At 45.9% G+C, this 18,722-nt stretch overlaps 1 protein-coding gene across 12 annotated transcripts in view; it reads right to left on the bottom strand.

The window, feature by feature from the left end:
* The window catches only part of ANKRD44 (ankyrin repeat domain 44), a 153,087-nt gene extending 135,023 nt beyond the window's left edge, over window positions 1–18,064 (bottom strand). For 10 of the 12 annotated variants that reach the window (XR_012044442.1, XR_012044444.1, XR_012044443.1 and 7 more), the window contains exon 1: window positions 10,155–10,456. Coding sequence is in view for 6 of the 12 variants with exons in the window: in XM_072875193.1 (XP_072731294.1) it covers window positions 10,155–10,181 (27 nt within the window). In the remaining 6 variants the exon portion in view is untranslated. Of the gene's footprint in view, window positions 1–10,154; window positions 10,457–11,894; window positions 12,183–18,004 lie in introns of those variants that run through there. The other 2 variants (XM_072875190.1, XM_072875192.1) reach the window with 2 other exon arrangements.
* Between the last annotated feature and the right edge of the window lie 658 nt (window positions 18,065–18,722).

The following is an 18,722-nucleotide window of genomic DNA, read 5'->3' as shown; positions in this document are numbered from 1 at the left end:
CTAAACAATCCAGGCTTGTTTGCATTAAAAGAAAGATATTTCCTCATTGTGCTGGTTTTGGCTGGGATCGAGTTAATTTTCTTCATAGTAGCTGGTATGGGGCTACGTTTTGGATTTGTGCTGGAAACAGTGTTGATAACACAGGGATGCTTTAGTTACTGCTGAGCAGCGCTTACACAGAGTCAAGGCCTTTTCTGCCTCTCACACCACCCCACCAGCGTCGCACTGGGGGGTAGTGAGCAAGTAGCTGTGGGGTGCTTAGTTGCCAGCTGGGGTTAAACCACAAGACTCATACTAGGCTTGATTCACGTTGAGCGGGATGCAGCAGGATCACTCACCTAAGCACTCTCCTCTCAAACAGAGGCAATGGTTGCAGGATCTGGCACACCGCGTTTACTTGGTTGGTAGAGCACTTTGGAAATGTTCCTGGAGTCAATGACTAAATAAGTCCCTCTCTTGATTTTAAATTGGAGATAAATGCCGCGTGTCGCATTGGCAAGCACATTAAAGCAGCTGGAAGCACAAAGACAATATGGGGTATTTCAGGCCTTTGTTCTCTCATTTTTTACCCTTGGCATGTTAAACAACTAAAGACCACACTGAGCAAATCAGTGTTTTACCAGATAATACTGCAGGCTTCTAGCTTTGAAATCCCAGGCTCCCCACTGGCACCAGCTCACACAGCAAGAGGGCTGGCTCAGGCAGAGACATCAGCCCAACTTGGTGGCCTGTGGACCCAGCCTCCTATTGCATGCAAGGCCCCACAGCACAGGCACAGCTTTATTGTGCTTGCCTTATTGCACAGAAGACAAAAGAAATAACCTTTATTAAAAAAAACACCTAGGACGGCGAGAATGAAAACACTAGTGAAAAGGACATTGTCCATCTTTGTCTATTGTAAGTATGGAAAAAATGAACTTTATACATAGAAACACAGAAAGGCAGGTGCTGCTACCAGTGTGTTACTATAAATACAAAGCAGCTTCCCCATATTCCTACAAAGCTGGTCTAGATTCAATGCAGCTGAAAGCAAAACTTCGTCCGAGGATGAGATTTCAGAAGGCTATCTGTGGCCCTTTCACCTTGGAAAGGCAAGGAACCTATCATGTTAAAATGACACTATGATAAAATGGGTTATGTTCTCCATCTGAATGGTACTGCCTACATTATTAATGACAAAATGCATATAAAAGCTTATTAATGTTCACACTAGTTTCCTTTCCCAGAAAACTTGATATTTAGAATGTAAAAGCCTGTGCATCTAACAGTGCAGTTGACTGCTGTCTTCTCTTCAGTTTATACATTGCGGATAGCAATACGTGATTTTTACATTTTTACTATTAAATTACATGCTCTGTACTGCTGGTAATACTTCATTTACAGACATCAGTTAGAGGTATGCAACTCAGTTGGTACCAAACAACTATTTTGCTAAAAGATTTTGCATGGACAAAGGACATTTGATCAAGCAACAAGTCTGTAAAATTACAAAGGCTGCAAGATGGGGAAAAAACAGGTCATATCATGAGATCGCAAAATATGCCAGAATAGAAATGGTAATGCTTAAACAGCAAATTATTCATCGCTAGCGATTATTTGCACTTTATGTGTCATTAAGGATATCAACATGTGGCTGTGGCCCTTGGAGCAATCCTACACATACATAAATCAATAGTACAAGGGTTTTTCATGAGAAACCAACTCCTTTATGCAAAAAAGTTAAAGCCTTAGCTCAGTAAATGGATGCCGTCAGGTACATCTGTTAAGACCGTGTGCAGAAGTCAACCATTATGGTTTTGCTTACTTCCTCATAAAGATGCAGTAGCATGCAGCTGGGAGGAGGAAGCGAGGGCTTTGTGAGGGCATTCTCCCCAAATACTCTTTTCAAAATAAGAAAGCAAGCCATTACAAATAATTCCAGCAAAAAAATGCATGTCTGTACATAAAAACAGCTCATTACACAAAATACAAACATCGACCAGGCAAGCCTACGTTACGCTAGGAGGTTCAGCACTGCATGGCAGAAACGTATTAAACAGCCTCCATTTTTGGTTGTACATCTGCAGCCAGGAAAGACTTTTTTTTCCCTCAAAAGCAAAACACATGCAAATGTCTGTCATCAAAAAGCACGTACTTTTTCGGAATGTCACAATTACCTAGCCACAACTAAATGCTGTAATTTGTTGACCAACTCCTTGCAAACTTCAATAATGACCTCAAACCCTTGGATAAAACTGCAAAATAATTTCCCCCCTTTAAATGTAATTTTGTAATGCTTTGATTCCCACCCATCACCAGGCTGAAGGGCTCCAACAGCATGCAGATACATGTTTCTAGTGCAGCAATTAAAGCAAAGCTGAAGCCACAGACAGCAGCTGTGGCAACTTTCCAGCCCAAGCTTTCCAGCTAACAAAAAAAGTGACAAATGTCAGATATGTACTTCTGGAAAAAAATGTCAATTTAAAAATGGAAACAGCTGAAAATGCAATGTTTTTCAGCTAATAAGTGTTCAAACTAAATGGTTAAAATACAGACGTATTCTGCCAACAAGTTTAACTTACCTGTATGTCCTGCAACATACACGCAGCAATATGTGAAGCAGGGCATTCAAACAGAAAAGCAGGAATAAAAAACAGAAGAAATGGTCAATGTTATCAGAATATACTTTGAAACATTTGCCTAATAGGCTTATACCTACAATATCTGGCACCTGTAGGCACCTGATGACACTAGAACCTGTATTAGCACCACTGAAAGAAAAAAAATTCTAGACAACAGAGATTAAAAAGAAGCCTAAAAACATAATAAGCTGGAGCATTAATTATTTTGTACAAATATTGCCCAAGCTTGAAACGATAGCTCCTAAAGAGTAAGCTGCTCATTTCTCAAGCAGTCAGAGATGTGCTGATCAGGGGGACAGCTTTAGGAAGAGAAGGTGCTTGGCCCAGCTCCTCCGGGTGAACACGCCGCAGAGCACCAGGCCAGCATGGGGAAACCCTTCCTGTCAGCACCACATCCCAGAGTCTCTGCCTCTCCAGCAACGAACGAGCAGGATCAGCTACACCCAGACCTCTAGAAACAACCTGTAAAATTTTCTTTGCTGGCTTTCAGGGATTTGTCCCCGAGGCCGGCGCATGACCAACAGCACTGCCACAGTGCTGTCGATGGAGTGGCACTGGCTCAAAACCATGCCCAGGAGAGCTGCAGCGTGAGCAGCCGCCACGTTCAGCGACCAGCTAGCACTTTGGGCACTTTTATTCCTGGGTCACAGAAATCATCTGCCCACCCTCGAGCAAGGAGCCAGATAAAAATACCACCTTGCCCAAACCAAGCTGTTACACAAGCGCCCAAGCTGGGAGGAACATTTATCTCTCTACCAAATGTAGTCATGACAACCACATCTTCATTTAAGAGATGAGCAGGAAGAGGTCATGAGGCACTTGTCATGGAGAGATAAAATACCACACCTCAAATGCGCACAGCAGGGTGAGTTTTGCTGGATGCCATCTGCAATTCAAGAAAACTAACATCCTAACATGACAGGCACACACCCCCTGAAAACAGCCCAGGCATCTAGGTGCAACCACTGCAAAGTGCTTACAGTATTACCAAACAGCAAACTTCTGGAGGATTTCTCTGCTAAAGAAATATCTATGATGGACTTGAGCACGCTATACCACTCCAGAAATTCTCCTCATTAAAGTGCTTCTTGTTTACCTTGAAACAAGCTACAAAACTATCAGAAAGTGATACTTATTGCAGAAGCCAGAACCAAAAAAAGCAAGCAGCTTCCTTTTCAAGCCTGTATCTTGCTCTCTTTGGCTACTCAAAGCTTCCCCCTCCCCACCCGCTGAACAGGACCATCTCTGGAGGCATTTAAAAGACGTGTGGGGACATGGTTTAGTGGTGGACTTGGCAGTGTTAGGTTTACGGTTGGACTCGATGATCTTAAAGGTCTTTTCCAACCTATATGATTCTATGATACTATGTGTCCGAGTTCAGGTGCTATCTATACCAGATGGCAGCAACCATCATTCCTGCAGGTCTGAACAAGGGCAGGAACGCTGGTACATCCCATTTTTTCCAAAGTTTTTATTTTATTTTAAAACACACGGAGCCACGGCTCGCAGTATGTATGGCATGCCTAGGAACATCACGGCTGTAGAAAGCCAATGGCTGCCATGGTGGAGTTATTTTGGTCCAACCACATTTTTGTTTCACAAGAAATAAGAGAGAAACACTGTTGTGGGTAAATTCCTCCTTCTTCCTTCCCCACAGTTACCTTTGTTTTGTGGCTACTTGAGTTTTTGTACTAAAACGGATTACCTCTGCCTTGCTGTGAGCCCTTTCAAAAACACTTGGCAGCGTGCAAATTAATATACACCTTAGTATTATCCAGCAATAACACGAGGAGGGGAGGAATCGTGGGACCTCATGCCACGCAAAATGAACCCGCAGGCTGGCTGTGGCTACGGGCACCGGTTCATTACTCCTATTTTATACAGCAGATTCAGGGATGTCTTCTCAGATGCTTTTACTTGTCAGAGAGAAAGGATACACCGAAAGACAGTCTTGTCAATTGAATGATTCTGAAATAAGTTAAAGACACACCATCATTTGGAAATTTAATTGGTTTTGTTAGGAGATTATTTGTTACTGTTGTATTCATTTTGGTTTTAAGTGTATTCAGACACAAGTCCAGCCTTTGCCCAGCCGATTTTTATGATCTTTGACACCTGTTTAAAATGATTTAAACATCTGCTTAATGCTGTTTCTCTGTGACCATAATAAAAAGGATCCTGATGGTCAGCGGAGAACTGTCAAACACAGGAAAACATTTGGGAAAGGGAGGGAGAGAAATGGTCCTTTCAGTTCTAGTCACACTGCATTACTCTCAGCAATCAAGGACAACAGGCAAAATACCAGGAGACAGGATGAGGTTTCGCAGTTAATAGCAGCCTAAGTGCACACACTAACCATTTATCTGGGCTTCATTACCCTTATTGCATACATATGCATGCTTGTAAGGGTAGCCTAAAAATAAGTCTGGTTTTTGGTACATACAGGGCCTGAGCCAGTGACGCTGAAGTCACAGTAAATTTTGACCCCCCCAGGTGCACTGGCTCAAGGCTAGACAGAGCCTGTGTCTGTCTCAGATTTACAGCAAGCTTCCCACCAAATTTGGCAGTGCAGGCATAAAAACACTAAGCATTACATCTCTTAAAAGTAGCTATGCAGGCTTCACCTCTAGGTAACTTCCCATTCTATCTTTGTTTATAGAAAACATTCGCAGTGTCTTTCAAAGACAGAATGATGCATTTCCCCTGTAAACATGCATAACTATAATCAACAACCAAGCAGGGGAGAGCTTGCGTCAGCCCCTGACAGACATCAACAAGCAGGACGTCCCAGCGCAGGAGCCACTCCGACCGTCGCCGCCTCTGACACAGCACGATGGGCGCATTTGTGCCGAGGCCTGTGAAGGCAACCCAGTCAGCACAGGCAGAGCTGGCATCCCAAATCAAACAGCCACACATGGAGCGACTTTGTTGGCTTTAAACAGGAAGAAGAGGACGGAGTTAGCTACAGAGACAACCTGCAGGCCTGTGGGCACTGCTGGCAGTCCTGCAAGGAGGGCCTCAGCTGGCAAGGCAAGCCTGGAAATGAGATGGAGACACTACAGAAACTTAGATTCTTCCAAAATAATTTTCCAAAACCTAACTCACAGAAGTTTACGTAGAGAAATATTTTAAGATCTTTTACCCTCTCAACAGAGCGCTGAGAGGAGCAATTGTCTGTGTTTGCTGCCCAGAACCATCAATGGAAACCCTGAAGATTAAAAGCACACTCAGCAGGACTTGACTAACAGGCTTTCTCTTGAAAAGTTTGCAAGTAGCAAACAAAAAGTTCTCAAGAAACCAAGTTACTCAGCACAAGTATGAAGAATAAGCCGTGCAAAGAACTGCAGGCAGCGGGCAGGGAGAGCACCCTGCATCCGCTGGTTACTCAGAGGACAGGAGAGAGGTGGGTCCAGGCAACAACTACTGCTCAAAAAGCAGCCACAAAAGTCAAAAAACAATAGATAATTTCACCCTTAGAGAGCTTTGGTGAAGGGGAAAGGCGACTCATGAGAAGGAGGGAATGGCAACTCAAAATACAGGAAGGAAAGAAGAGCTGCAGCAAGTAGGTTTCCTCAAACAGCACCCGAGGGGCACAGCAAGGGTTTTCATGCCCTGTCATATGTGCAGAGACAGGCTCAAGCTGTGTCAGTGCAACTCACACCTGAAAGCCTCTGGCCACCCACTTGCTGAAGCACTTGTCTTCTGCTGCTTCTGAACTCTAGCTTAAACGCAAAGGCTTTTATCATATATAACTGCACCCTCACATAATACAAAATACTAACACTTATCAAAATGGAAAAAGTACAACCAATAAACTGGATTAGAACAACACAGCAATAACTTAGAATTGAAAAAAAAATTTTTTTTCAGTCCTTAAAGCAATTTGCATGCTTGCTGTGATCAACATTCACTGCAGAAATGGTAAAAAAAAAAAAAGGAATGGATAAAAGTTTTAAGATTTAGAGTAAGCTTTGCAATATTTGTATACGACAACTGAAATATTTAGAACATCGGAACGTTTACAACTGCACAGACACATGACTACAGACAAAGATTACAATCCTAGGCATTTAATTTAAGTTTTACAAATTAGGTTGTTTTCAGCTTAACATTTAGCCATTTAAAAATGGCTAGCAAGGGGTTACTGAAGAAAGGAAGGCCTGGAAGAAATTCATGCAGAAACGAATGATGGTGGAATACACTTCCTGTGGTTAAATGATTTAAGGGTTTCTCGTGGCTCAACTGATGAGCTAGCAACTACCATCACTGGAAGCAAATTCAAGTAACCTACACTAATGCTAAACTCTTAAACTAAGCTCTCCTGCCTAAGGAGTGAATGCAGCCAAAAGTACCGATAATCTCTTTGGAGGATTAAGCATAGCAATACCTTAGCACCTTTCAGCTATATCAAAAAAGAAGCAATAATGAAATTCTGTCTGTCCTCAAAGCCTGTATAAGAAACAGTGTGGTTAATTTCTCATCTGTCTGAACGCTCTATGTGCTGTTAGATGCGGTTCGTAAGAGAAGCCAAGAACGGAGGCAAGGAGGAAACAGCTTACTTAGAGAAACGCGTGTTTAAACTCCCAGTGTGGGAGTTCTCTAGTCTTCATAGAGTCATGGAGTGCTTTGGGTTGGAAGGGACCCTTAAAGATCATCTGGTTCCAACCCCCTTGACATGGGCAGGGACATCTTCCACTAGATCAGGTTGCTCAAAGCCCCATCCAATCTGGCCTTGAACACTTCTAGGGATGGGGCATCCACAACTTCCAGTGCCTCACCACCCTCATAGTGAAGAATTTCTTCCTTATATCTAATCTAAATCTACCCTCTTTCAGTTTAAAGCCATTACCTTGTCTTCTCCTACACAAAGCTCTCCTCACTCACTGGTCACGAAAGTCATGGATCCAGAGGAAAGCATGTGCTACAGAAATCACAATGGCAGGCAGAGGAGAGAGCTCTCGGTTTCAGAGCCAACCTCCCCTGAGCATCACAACTAAGACCTGAACCAGACTTCACACTCAGTGCACAAAAAGCAGCCCACGCTCACAGCAGCCCAGGTCCCAACTGCTGCACGTATGCGTGGTACGCAGTGTCCTATGTTCTGTAATTCTCATTGCAGGAGACCACAAGCACACAGACTGCCGTGGCCTCTGGTGTTCAAGCAAAAGGAAACAGTTTCCTGAATCGCTGCAAGTTATCACTGCCACAATTGCCTTGATCATCAAGAGCAGGAAGAAATGCAGAAGGAGCCTGCTCCTGCAGCCTCAGCGAGTCTGAGCACAGGCAGGAGTCGGTACAGGAATGTAAATCTTCCCATGCACATCATTCTTCATCCCAGCTTCACCTCTATTTTGCCCAGGTCTGTCTATAAACATGTGGGACTGCTGCTACTGTGCCTCTTTTAGTCAGAGGTGGGCCAGCCTGGAGATGGCACTCTTCAAACCTGATGTAGATGAAAAGTACAGCTTGGCCTGATGCGCACAGTGCAGCCCCAGTGCCTTGGTTACAACTGCTCAGGCTGCATGTGGGAAAGGCTCCGCCAGCAATGGCTCCAAATACACAGAAACAGGCACACGTAAACTTCTGCACTCGGTTTAAGAGGAAGCGCCACAGCCAGCTTTTAATGTATCCTCCCCCTCCTCTAGTCTCTCAGAAGTGAAAGAAAAAGATCTGGTGAAGAAACTGAAGAAAATCAAAAGAGATACAGTAGGATGAGTACAAGTAGACCAACATATCCCTTTGTAAATTACAGGAAACACACACCCACAAAGAAAAACTATCAGCCTGGCATATCGTGTCTCAGGCCACAGCCTGACCAGGAACCACCACGAGGATCCACCAATATTTTGAGCATCCCCAAAGCAGGCGCTACAGGGGCATAATGGCAGCTCTAAGGAGCCTCGTCCCTCAGCTTTGAGGGTTCTCAGAAGAGAACGTTAAGACAACAGCCTGTCAGTTTTTATAGCAATACAGACTTCATAAAGACGTGATCCCCTTGACTTACATCTGTTTTGACTTCTGCTGCTGCTGAAGCAAAATCCTTGCTGCAAGATTTCAGCAAAGGTTTAAAAATTCTAAAGGCAGTAAATTCAAGGGCTTCATTAAACACGTGAAAAGCACTCAAATGGTACAATTTTGGCCCCCTGTAACGTATGCATTTTTAATATTAATGCTTGCTGTTTGGATTTTCAATACGCAGTTTCTACCTGAATCTCCTTATTTATGAGACTCAGTTTGTGCACCACAGGGTAGTGAAGCCTCATGGTGTGAAACATTTTCTTTGCCAGTCATAAGCGCCACATCTAAAGATGAGGATGTTCGAGGGACATGTCAGGAGACAGCCCATAAATACTGCCTTCTGTTACACGTGAAAACGCGTTATAGACTGTGCTTGGTCACACAGTGCCGCTTTTACTTTAGAAGCGGCTTTATCCTTTTTTCCTTTCAAAACTCTTTTCAACGCGCTATGTAGCGGCTTTGTGCATGTGGAAGATTTTCTTAGGAAAGCATAAACAGACTGTGAGTGAGGCATATGATCTCTAAGTAAGGGGTATTTGGAGAGGGGCTGGCTGCAGACAGTCCTTCTGAACCCAACAGAAAGGTCTGAGGCTTGCCCGACACCCACGCTGCAGATCACAGGCAGACCACGTTAAATCAAAAATAGCAGATTAAAGCACGCAAGTGTGTAACAGTTGGTAGAGTATGTGTATAAATCAGGGTGTGGGAGCCATAATATCAATTTACTAAATATTTTTAAATGCTTTTAACTACCAGCGATAAGAAATACTTTAACACCAATTACAGCTGTCTGCCTATTGCTAAATTTAACACGATCTAAGGGTTTAATACTACGGTTTTCCTAGTAGCCCGCGAACAACGGCAACAGCTAAACCGAACAGGCACTTCCTAAGTAAAAAGGCGACAGGAAAAATAATATACACGTATGCCACGGCAATGAAACGAGGGAGAAATCCCAAAGAAGGATAAGCAGAGACGAGAGGCCTTTCGAAACGAGCCAACATCCACTTCCATCCCACCCCGCCAACGGGAGACGTCAGGGTTTCACCGGGACGGCGGCGGCACGCTCGGCTGCGCGGCGGGGACGGGCGAGTGCCTGCGGCGGGCACCCGGCTGCCGCCGCCGCGACGCCCGGCGAGCTGCGCCCTTCCCGGCCCCGCGCCCCCGGCCCGCCCGCACACGCCGCCTGCGCGGGCAGAGACAATGTCCGCCGGGACGCGAAGAGAAGCGCATCTGCGGCGGCTCGGCGGGCGGGGGGCAGCGGGGAGCCCGCACCACACGGCGAGCGGCTCCCGGGGCAGGGGGGACGGCGCCGCTCCCGGCGCGGCCACGGCCGCCTCCGCTCCGGGCCCCGCCGAGCCCCCGGCTGAGGAGAAGGGCCTCCTCCGGCGGCTCGGCCGCCCCGCACGACGCGGAGCCGAGCCGGGCCGGGCCGGGGCGCGCTGCCGCGGCAGGCTGAGCCCGAGCCCGAGCCCGAGCCCGCCGCCCCGCTCCCGCCCGCCCCGCGGCGCCCACCTGGTCGGCGAGCTTGAGCACTGCCATCCTCCGCCGCTCCTCCCGCGCACATGCAGCTCCTGAGACGGGCGGCGAGCGCGCCCCGCGACCGGCGCTGCTGCGGCGGCAGCGGCTCCGCTCCGCGCCGGCGGGGCGGGGCGGGGGCGCGGAGGCCGCCTCGCCTCGCCTCGCCCAGCCCAGCCCGGCCCAGGAAGCAGGGGCGGGCGGGCTGCCTCGCACCGGCCGCGCCGCCACCGCCGCCTGCCGCCGCCGCCTTTGTTCGCGCCGGCGGCCGGTGCCTGCGCGGAGCGGAGCGCAGGGCCGCCCCGGAGGCTCTCGGCGCCCCTGCCCCGCCGGGCAGCGCGAGGGGCGGCCCCGCCGCCCGGACCCGCCCCGGGGGGCGGCCCTGACCGTAGCCGGGGGTCCCCGGGGGCACCTGCCGCACGCCGCGGGCGGGACGCGGAGGGGCTGCGCGCTGCCGCTCTGGGGGCGGAGGGCCCGCAAGCCGAGCGCCCCCAGTCCCCTCAGGGCGACGGCGGTACCCCCGTCACGGCGGCTGCCGGAGGGGGAGGCCGTGGTACCCCGGTCCCCGCCTCAGGGTGGGCTGCCTGGCGGGCCTCCAGCGTGGAGGCTTCGCTCCCAGGAGGAGCGAGGTCTTCAGGCCCACTTTGGTTCCCACCACGCTGAGAGAGAGCAGGGAAGCGGCTGTTCCAAACGCGTGTAGAAGGGGAAGCTGAGGCATTTACCTTTCCCTTTTTTCCATGTGTGCACGTGCAGAGGCACTAAGTGTTTGTCAAAGCCCATGAAGGAGGCACGACTGGCAGAGGGAAGGTCAGACCTGACATCAAGTCTTTTGGGGTTTTTTTACCTCTTTTTTGATTATACGGTTTTAACAGCTGCCTTGCAAGAATCTGGAACCTCCTGACAACTCCAAGTCCTTTCATACTCAATATATTATTTCACTTTTCAAGGACTAGCACGTCAGATAAACTGTACTTCTTTTTAAATAAGCAAGCAAACGAGCCCCGCAGTCGCTGGCCCATGCTGCAGAGGAAAATGAGCATCATCCAATGTTCCTGTTGAGCTGACCTGGGTTCCACCCTCAGATTGGGTTGTCAGTGTGACTCGAGCACCACAGCAACACTGCACAGCCAAGCACATGGGGGGGGGGGGGGGGGGGGGGGGGGGAAAGGCATGAAAGGGGTAAATTCTTTCTTGCCCCCCAGAGCTGACAAGCTGAATCCATGGAGCATGCCATTTGATTCAAATCATTAGCACAATGCACAGCAACAGGAGTTACAAACACGCTGAAGGTAATGAGGGTAATTACATTTTTCCAAGGACACGCAATTGAAGAGCAAAGGATTGAAGGTTCCCTCTTCCCCTCCTCAGTGTTGCACGAAGAGGCCAGGTACTTCCCCACAAGTTAGATTCTGCAGTAACAAGCTCCCCTACCCTGCAACACATACAATAGAACTGTGATCTATGACTTTTCAACCCTTGATTACAGAATGGGGTGACTTTAAGTAGTTAAAAAAAAAAAGGGAAGTATCTTTTATGGAAGAAAACCAATCCAAGAAGGAAACAGATGTTGGTTTCAGGCTTCTGAGGCATCATTATAAATGGGGATTAAAAATAACATACAAGTTACAACACATTTTTACTCCATCTATTTTAAAGGGGTCTTAACGGAAAAACAGTGTTAACATAAATCAGTCTTTTAAAGAAAAAATAAAAAAGCAGCAAGAGAGAATCCAGTACCTGTTAAGAATGTATGAACTCAGGCAGTTTTTCTTTTTAGTATCTTCACCCCTTATGGTCCTTGTCATGCCAGAACACCAAGAAGCGTTACGCCTCCATCAGCAGATATGCTCTGTGTCAAACCATGCGCTAAGAAGGGCAGTTGGCAGCCCTGCGCTGCCGTGCACCGGAGCCTTTCTGCATCCCACTGATTCAATCCAGAAATTCCACTTTGACAGTCTGCTCCCAGGCTCTGTCGAAACACATGCTCACCACAGAGGTCAGAAGTAAGCAGAAGTTAGCTTCCAGCTGAGAGCAAGCAAAAAAAAGAAGAGGAAAAATTGAGGGAACTTTCAGCATTATAAGGAAAAGTCCGTTTTGTTATTTTCCATTGTAAAGGCCTATTTTCCAAGGACTTAGCATTCCCCGCAGCATTTTCCCTGCAGTTAAACTCGGTGGATACATAAGGAAAAGGATTTTTCAGATTGGCTCTGTGCTCCCCTCACTTTCTGATCTAAGAATCCGGTACAAACCCTTGCACCTTCTTTGGGACCCCCGACAATCTCCTGTCAGGGAGCTAAGCTGATGGTATGCCATCTGAATGGAAATCTGCTGATGCAGTAGGAGCCCAGTGCCTTGGGAGTAAATAATTGGGCTAGATGCAAGCTAGCGTTAAAATATTTTCCTGAAGTTTTTTGTTCCCAACAAGCACAGTCTCATGCCAGCTCCTCTTTCCCAGGCCCCACAGGATGGTGTCTGGGAAGACCAACCATCTACGATGCCCCTCCTTGGGAAGGTCCCCTTGGAGGATGCAGGAAAACAGAAAGAGTTCGCATCCCTATTAACAGGGCAGCACTCAGTTTAGAGAGGTCCTTACAGTTATACTTACACTATCCATTTAGTGTTATTTGCATGAACTGCCAAGATTAGTCACAGTGCTACAATCATTATCATCACAGTAAAGGAGTCCAAGATTTCTCTGAAAGTACAATGTCCTCCTCTCCTGTTCAGAAAATAGCACAACCAACCACGTTACAGGATTCTGACTTACCACGCAGAACCAACTCTCTTTTCTGAGCTATTTTACTCAACAACTTCTTAGCCCTGGCTGGTAGATAACAGTAATTTCATAGCACATTTTCACGTGAAAATGAATGCATGATGCAGTATGCTCAACTGTCTTTTTTGGGAAAGACAGGCACAAAGACATTAGTATCCAGAGCTAATTTTTCAAGTAATGGTCATACCTGCAACTCTCAAACCTGTAGCATTATGTTGATTTTCCACACTAAGCCATTATCATCAAAACAGGTGTGCAACAGCCTTAATGAGAATGCGCTTGAGCTTGCCAGATATTGTCATCTTGGATTAAAGCTGTATTTGGAAAGGAAAAAGCCCTAGGGCTACACTGGGCCTCTGACAGGGAAGTGGAAAGAAACCCTCTAAGGATGGCTGGCACATTTGTACCTTACTGACCTGTGTCTGATCCTAAGAGGATTCTGTGCATCCAGTTGAACTCTTCTATGAAACACAAACACCCCACATTACATATTTTAAAAAGTAAAATAGGAATATGAAGCCTTGAACGTTAGCACTTAAGCAATTTCTGGCCAACAGCAAGGAAGAACAGAACTGCCCCAAATATTTTGCACTTGCCCATCCTGAGATTTCTTGATCTTCTGGCCACAACACAACAGGGCTCTGTAGGATACTGGCCCACTATAACAGGCCTCTGCCTTTTTTTTTTTTTTTTGTCCCCAGCAAAACCAAAGTTCCTCCAGTTCCATCTGAAACTGGATGAACGCCATTTGCTATTAGCAGTCGTACGTGCACAAGCCACTTCCTCATTCAGATTTTGTGTCAGGAAAGCACTTAGCATTCTTATACCCACTTGGGCTCAGCAAAACTCCCAGACACGCTTAGACTTAAGCATGTGACTACAACAGAACTTAAGCATCATCATAAAGCATCTGCCCTTTGTTAAGATCCCACACACCATTTTCACGTAGTATAATATTGCGAGTCTTGGTCTGGGCACTGACTTAGGACTTGAGAGACTATCAATTCTCTCTTGTGCCACGGTGTTCCTGCATGATCCTGGGGGAGCAACCTGGTCTCGTGGTGCCTGGCTTCATGCTCGTACAAGGAAATTCTCCCACCTTGTGAGGTGCAGCACTCTGACACGGCCAGGGAAGGATCTCAGGTAAAGACCACCAGGTGCTGCTCTGAGCATTAGTCTGCCATCACAGACTCCCTGTTAGTCTTCCCATGCAGCATCAGGAAAACAGTATCTGGGAGCTGCAGCAGAGGAAAAGAAAGCAACTTCGTTGAAATAAATCCATTTGCACTGTACTTAAATGCTACAGAGAACCAGGACGTGGGTGGTAAGCTGGTAAACAGACTGAGTGCAGGAGCAAGGTCAGGAGTTCTCCCTGCACCACTGTTTCTCCTGCAGCAATACAAACGTGTCTGCAAATTATCTGCTGGATCTCCACAAGCGCTCCTACATCTCAGACAGATCTCTGCGTTAGTCTGATGTTTCTGCAGCCTAACAGGATGTGGTCACTTTAAGGCAGCCAAAAGTCTGCACCACCACCCTCCTCCCTGCTCCTGCTCCGCCTGCAGAGTTGAGCAGCAGAGGCAGGGAGAGGGCTCGGCTCTGTTTTGCTCTCCAAAGTCAGGTCTGCTGCTGTATTTAAGCAGGATCATCACTCACAGATGGAGGGTGCAATTGCTCCTAGAAGTGTGTTTGGCTCCTGCCTCGTGAAGAAAGCTAAAGTAAATACAGTCAGCATATTCCTTAGCAGTGTGTATTTGCCACTGTTGAGCATGGATGAAAGACAGGACTGATGGCAGAAGATACATTTATCTCTATTTCTGATGACTTCAGGTATCTAGCATGCCTCTGGTCTCTACCTGTTGCCTATTCTCTAACAGCAGCACATAAACATCCCACTGTGCTTTCTTCCCCCTTACAGACTGGGTGGGAGTCAGATTAGAGTGATGTATAAGCATTATTATGAGACTGCAGTGGTGGAAACAAGCAAAAACATACAGAGCTGCATGAATTTGCAACAGAAGGGCAAACAGGACACAGCAGGAGACTGGGCAAGCAAAACACCAGAGACGATAACTAATTATTGCTGTCACCATCTCCCCCTCCTGCACTGCTACAGCACACAGGGTGATTGGGGGGTGGGAGGGGGGCTGTCACCTCAGCAGATGCCTCAAGCTGCCTGTCATTGCCCTCTCAAAGTCTTCTCCCTTCTGTTTTAGTATGATTTATTTTCACCAGGTGGAATTTATTTTATTATTTTTTCCCAAGGGAGATTCTTTCTATCTCATTAAGTTATTTTTCCTCCTAGATCTACTTGTTTAATATTTGCATGGGAGAGGGAGGGAAATCAAACAAAATTAATCAATCCACTGATAAGGGCAGAGAGGGGAGAAAGAGGAGGCAGGACCTCCTCTTATCCAGACACAGGCCTCCTCTCATTTCAAATACTTCTGCAGCCATATAGTTAATGCACAGACACATATGATACAATTGGAAACTGTGAATTTGAAGCTGAAATCATAACTATTGCAGCCTTCTGTTGTGTTAACCAAAAAGGAATACACACTCCCCCATATGTTAAGGTGTTCTTACAGTTGGTCTTAGCTAGCACCTCTCTGGCACACGTCCATGTAACTAGTACTAGGTGTTGAAAATAGGGGAGGAATTAAGGCCGATGACAACTAGACACGATAAGCTGGGGCAACTCCTTTCTGGTCACACCAGTCTAGAAATGCATCTCTGCAAAAGAGGATTTCACTGACAGTGGTAGCATTAGGCTCACCCCAGTTCTTAAAGTGATGTGTTAGTGTCCTGTGCAAATACATATCTGTACCATCGATTTTCAACAATTTGTCATATACCACAGTGCTTGATCTAGAAACCAAGTAAGTCAGCAGAAAGACATGTTGATTTCCACAGACTTTGGACAAGGTTTCACACGATGCAGTAAGGACAGGACAAGGGGGAAGCAAAAGCCTATGCTTTTTGCTGCCTTCTATCACATAAAGAGGGCCAAGAGAGACCTGGGTTATTTTCCTGCTTGTTTGGGGTTTTTAATTTTATCTCCTGTCTGTCTTTCCTGGAAAATACCAAGTTATCTGATTCTACTTGAATTTTTCCAACAGACAAAAAAAACCCAAAAAAAAAACCAACCCCCCCCCCCCCATACCCAGAAAACCCCCCAACACACAAAAAACCCCCAAACAAACAAAACAAAGCCACGTTGTACACCTTGCCACACTGTGGAGCTGCTGGCCTGGCTATGGAGTCTGGATTCTTTACCAAAACAGACACTCTAAACCAACTGGTGTTAAGGTACTGGAGTTAAAAAAGAAGAAAAAGAAATGAGGGAAAAAAAAAAAGGATGAGCAAAAACAAGTTAGCAAGAGAAAAAGTTGAATATTTAAATTTTCTGTTCTCAGTCCTATTCCATTTATAGGTATATGCAATATCTTAAATCTCCTGTGTCATTAATCTTAAATCTCCGGTGTCATTAATCTTCTAGGTGAAACAAGGAGAGAAAATGAAAGACATACGAAAAGTACTTTCAGGGCTTCCTTGTGCATAGTGTTAGTATGTATGAGTTTAAAGTATTCAAATCCTACCCCCACCCTCCCCGCCCAAACTCAGGACAACAGTCTTTGGACTTTAAAAGCAGAATCTTCCAGTACTCATGGTCTGAAGTGATTCACCAGCTTTGAAGTATTCTTTTTTAATCTAAATCCTCATTTTCCACTGACTTAACATTTTGAAGTATGCCTGACCTTTAAAGAACTCAGCAAATGGTCTCCAGGGGGTAGGATTCCTGTTACACTGAAACATCCTGTATACCCCTCTGAGTGCAACATCAGGTAACTGTACAAGTTGTATTTATCTAATGAGTCATACTCACTAGAAAGATATAATTGATGGTTCAAATGGACACTAGACCAACCTCTCTTTATATACTCACTTCACCTAAATAACCTACAGCAATTAGGTGTAGCAACCCCTAGCTTTGAAGTCTCTTTTTTACTTTCATCCTCAAGATCAAATTCATTGAACTGTTGCACTATCATAAAATACCAAATTTCCATCTCAGTTGCATCAGGACATCATTATTATTTTAACAGAATAAGATTTCATGTCCTTGGTCTTTTCGCTTCTCAGTACCTTCATAATCTTCACTTCTGCCTGGTACTAGGTACAGCCGATGGGACACCGATGGATGCATGCCAGCAATGTTGAAATCTATCAGCCAAAACAGAGTAATTTTGGAAAGAAACAACCAGGTCAGTTGCCCAAGGTCACAGTCTTGGAAGTGAGGAGCATTGCACGAGCTAAATTAGGTAGGAATCTCTATCAATCCGTTCTCAGTGTGCAGAGAGGAAGAAAAGGCTTATGCCTGAGCCTCTGCCAGGACCTAACGAGTCCAACACCAGCTCTAAGACCCAGGTAAGATTTGGGACTGTTCTGCTAGCAAATCCCTTCTCCAAACTCAACTATATTTTTCACAGTGCCCAAAAGCCAGCAAGATATTTCATTTTTCAAGTCACACGAAGAAAGAAATCCCATCCCTGAAGTTGCATTTAATTAGAAGGGGTGTGGAAGCACACAGCGACTAACATGAAGTTGCCACCAAGGAGGGAGCAGCACTGTGGCAGTTTTCTCTCTGATGTTAGGGTTTAGCTCATAATCCAAAGGGAGGTTTTTTCCCTTCCATCAGAGAAGTTATGTGGCCAAGAGCTCTGTGGGGAGAAAGATGTGACAGAGGGTGTCAGTAACGTTATTTTTGGAGGAATGCTGGAAGTCTGGATTAAGTTCACATCTGCTGGATGAAAGCTAATGGAAACAAATCAGCCTAACAGACTGTAGTCCATGTTGCTTTATGGTTAAATATAAAACATGCTATGCAGTACCATATATTCCCTTACAAAAAGGGAACACTAGACTAGAACTTTGCAGAATGAAGGTCTGTGATGTAAACCAATTAAAATATCTGAATACACTAAAATATAGATGAGAATTTATGATTTGTTTTCAGGAGAACAAAGCTGGGGGAACAAAGGGTACATATATTATGGTACTGGCTTACCTCAAGCTAGTTGGATCATCACAGGCCATGCTAAAACTGATAGATGTCCAAGTTCTTCCTAGAAGATAAATCAGAAACAGCCATTATATACCCTTTTGCTGTAGTGATACTTGGAAACAGCAGAGAGCCAGTATTTATGGTCACAGGCCACAGCATAGAAGCTTGTCTGTAAACTGAAGGGGGTGATTGAGCTCAGCTCCATGTGTCTACAAAAGGCAGAAAGCCAGAGGACTAGCCAGCACAACTCTGAAAATAAGCAGAAACACCAGCCTCTTTGGGGCACAGAATCAATGGGAGGGGCACACTTGGAAAGAGTTTGTTCTGCATTCAGAAACAAAACTATCTACACTCTCCTGCAAATTTAAAACAAGATCATGTGTTGGAGCTTATTCACAGGAGTTTCTTGTTGCTCTATCAGAAAATAATTCCGCCAACCCCAAATTTCATCCTGCCACTCATGCAATAGAAGAAAACCATGTTTTGCTTCTAACATTTCTAGTTCCTGGTGCAACTGTAGTTTGTATCCCAATACTTGGCCAATCGTACTAGCCGCTACACAGGCTGAAGAGGACAAAGTTCCTCCCCTGAAGAGCACCAACCTTTGGAACATGGGGAACGAAGGAAATCCAGCAGCACAGTTATCTTAGTTTAGTTTTACTAAATTTTACTTTACATGTTTCATAACTGCCACAGAGACTTGCATTTACTGACAGCATTC

Source organism: Ciconia boyciana, chromosome 10 (assembly GCF_034638445.1).
Source record: "Ciconia boyciana chromosome 10, ASM3463844v1, whole genome shotgun sequence".
Taxonomy (NCBI): domain Eukaryota; kingdom Metazoa; phylum Chordata; class Aves; order Ciconiiformes; family Ciconiidae; genus Ciconia; species Ciconia boyciana.
This window is presented reverse-complemented; position numbering and strand designations above follow the sequence as displayed.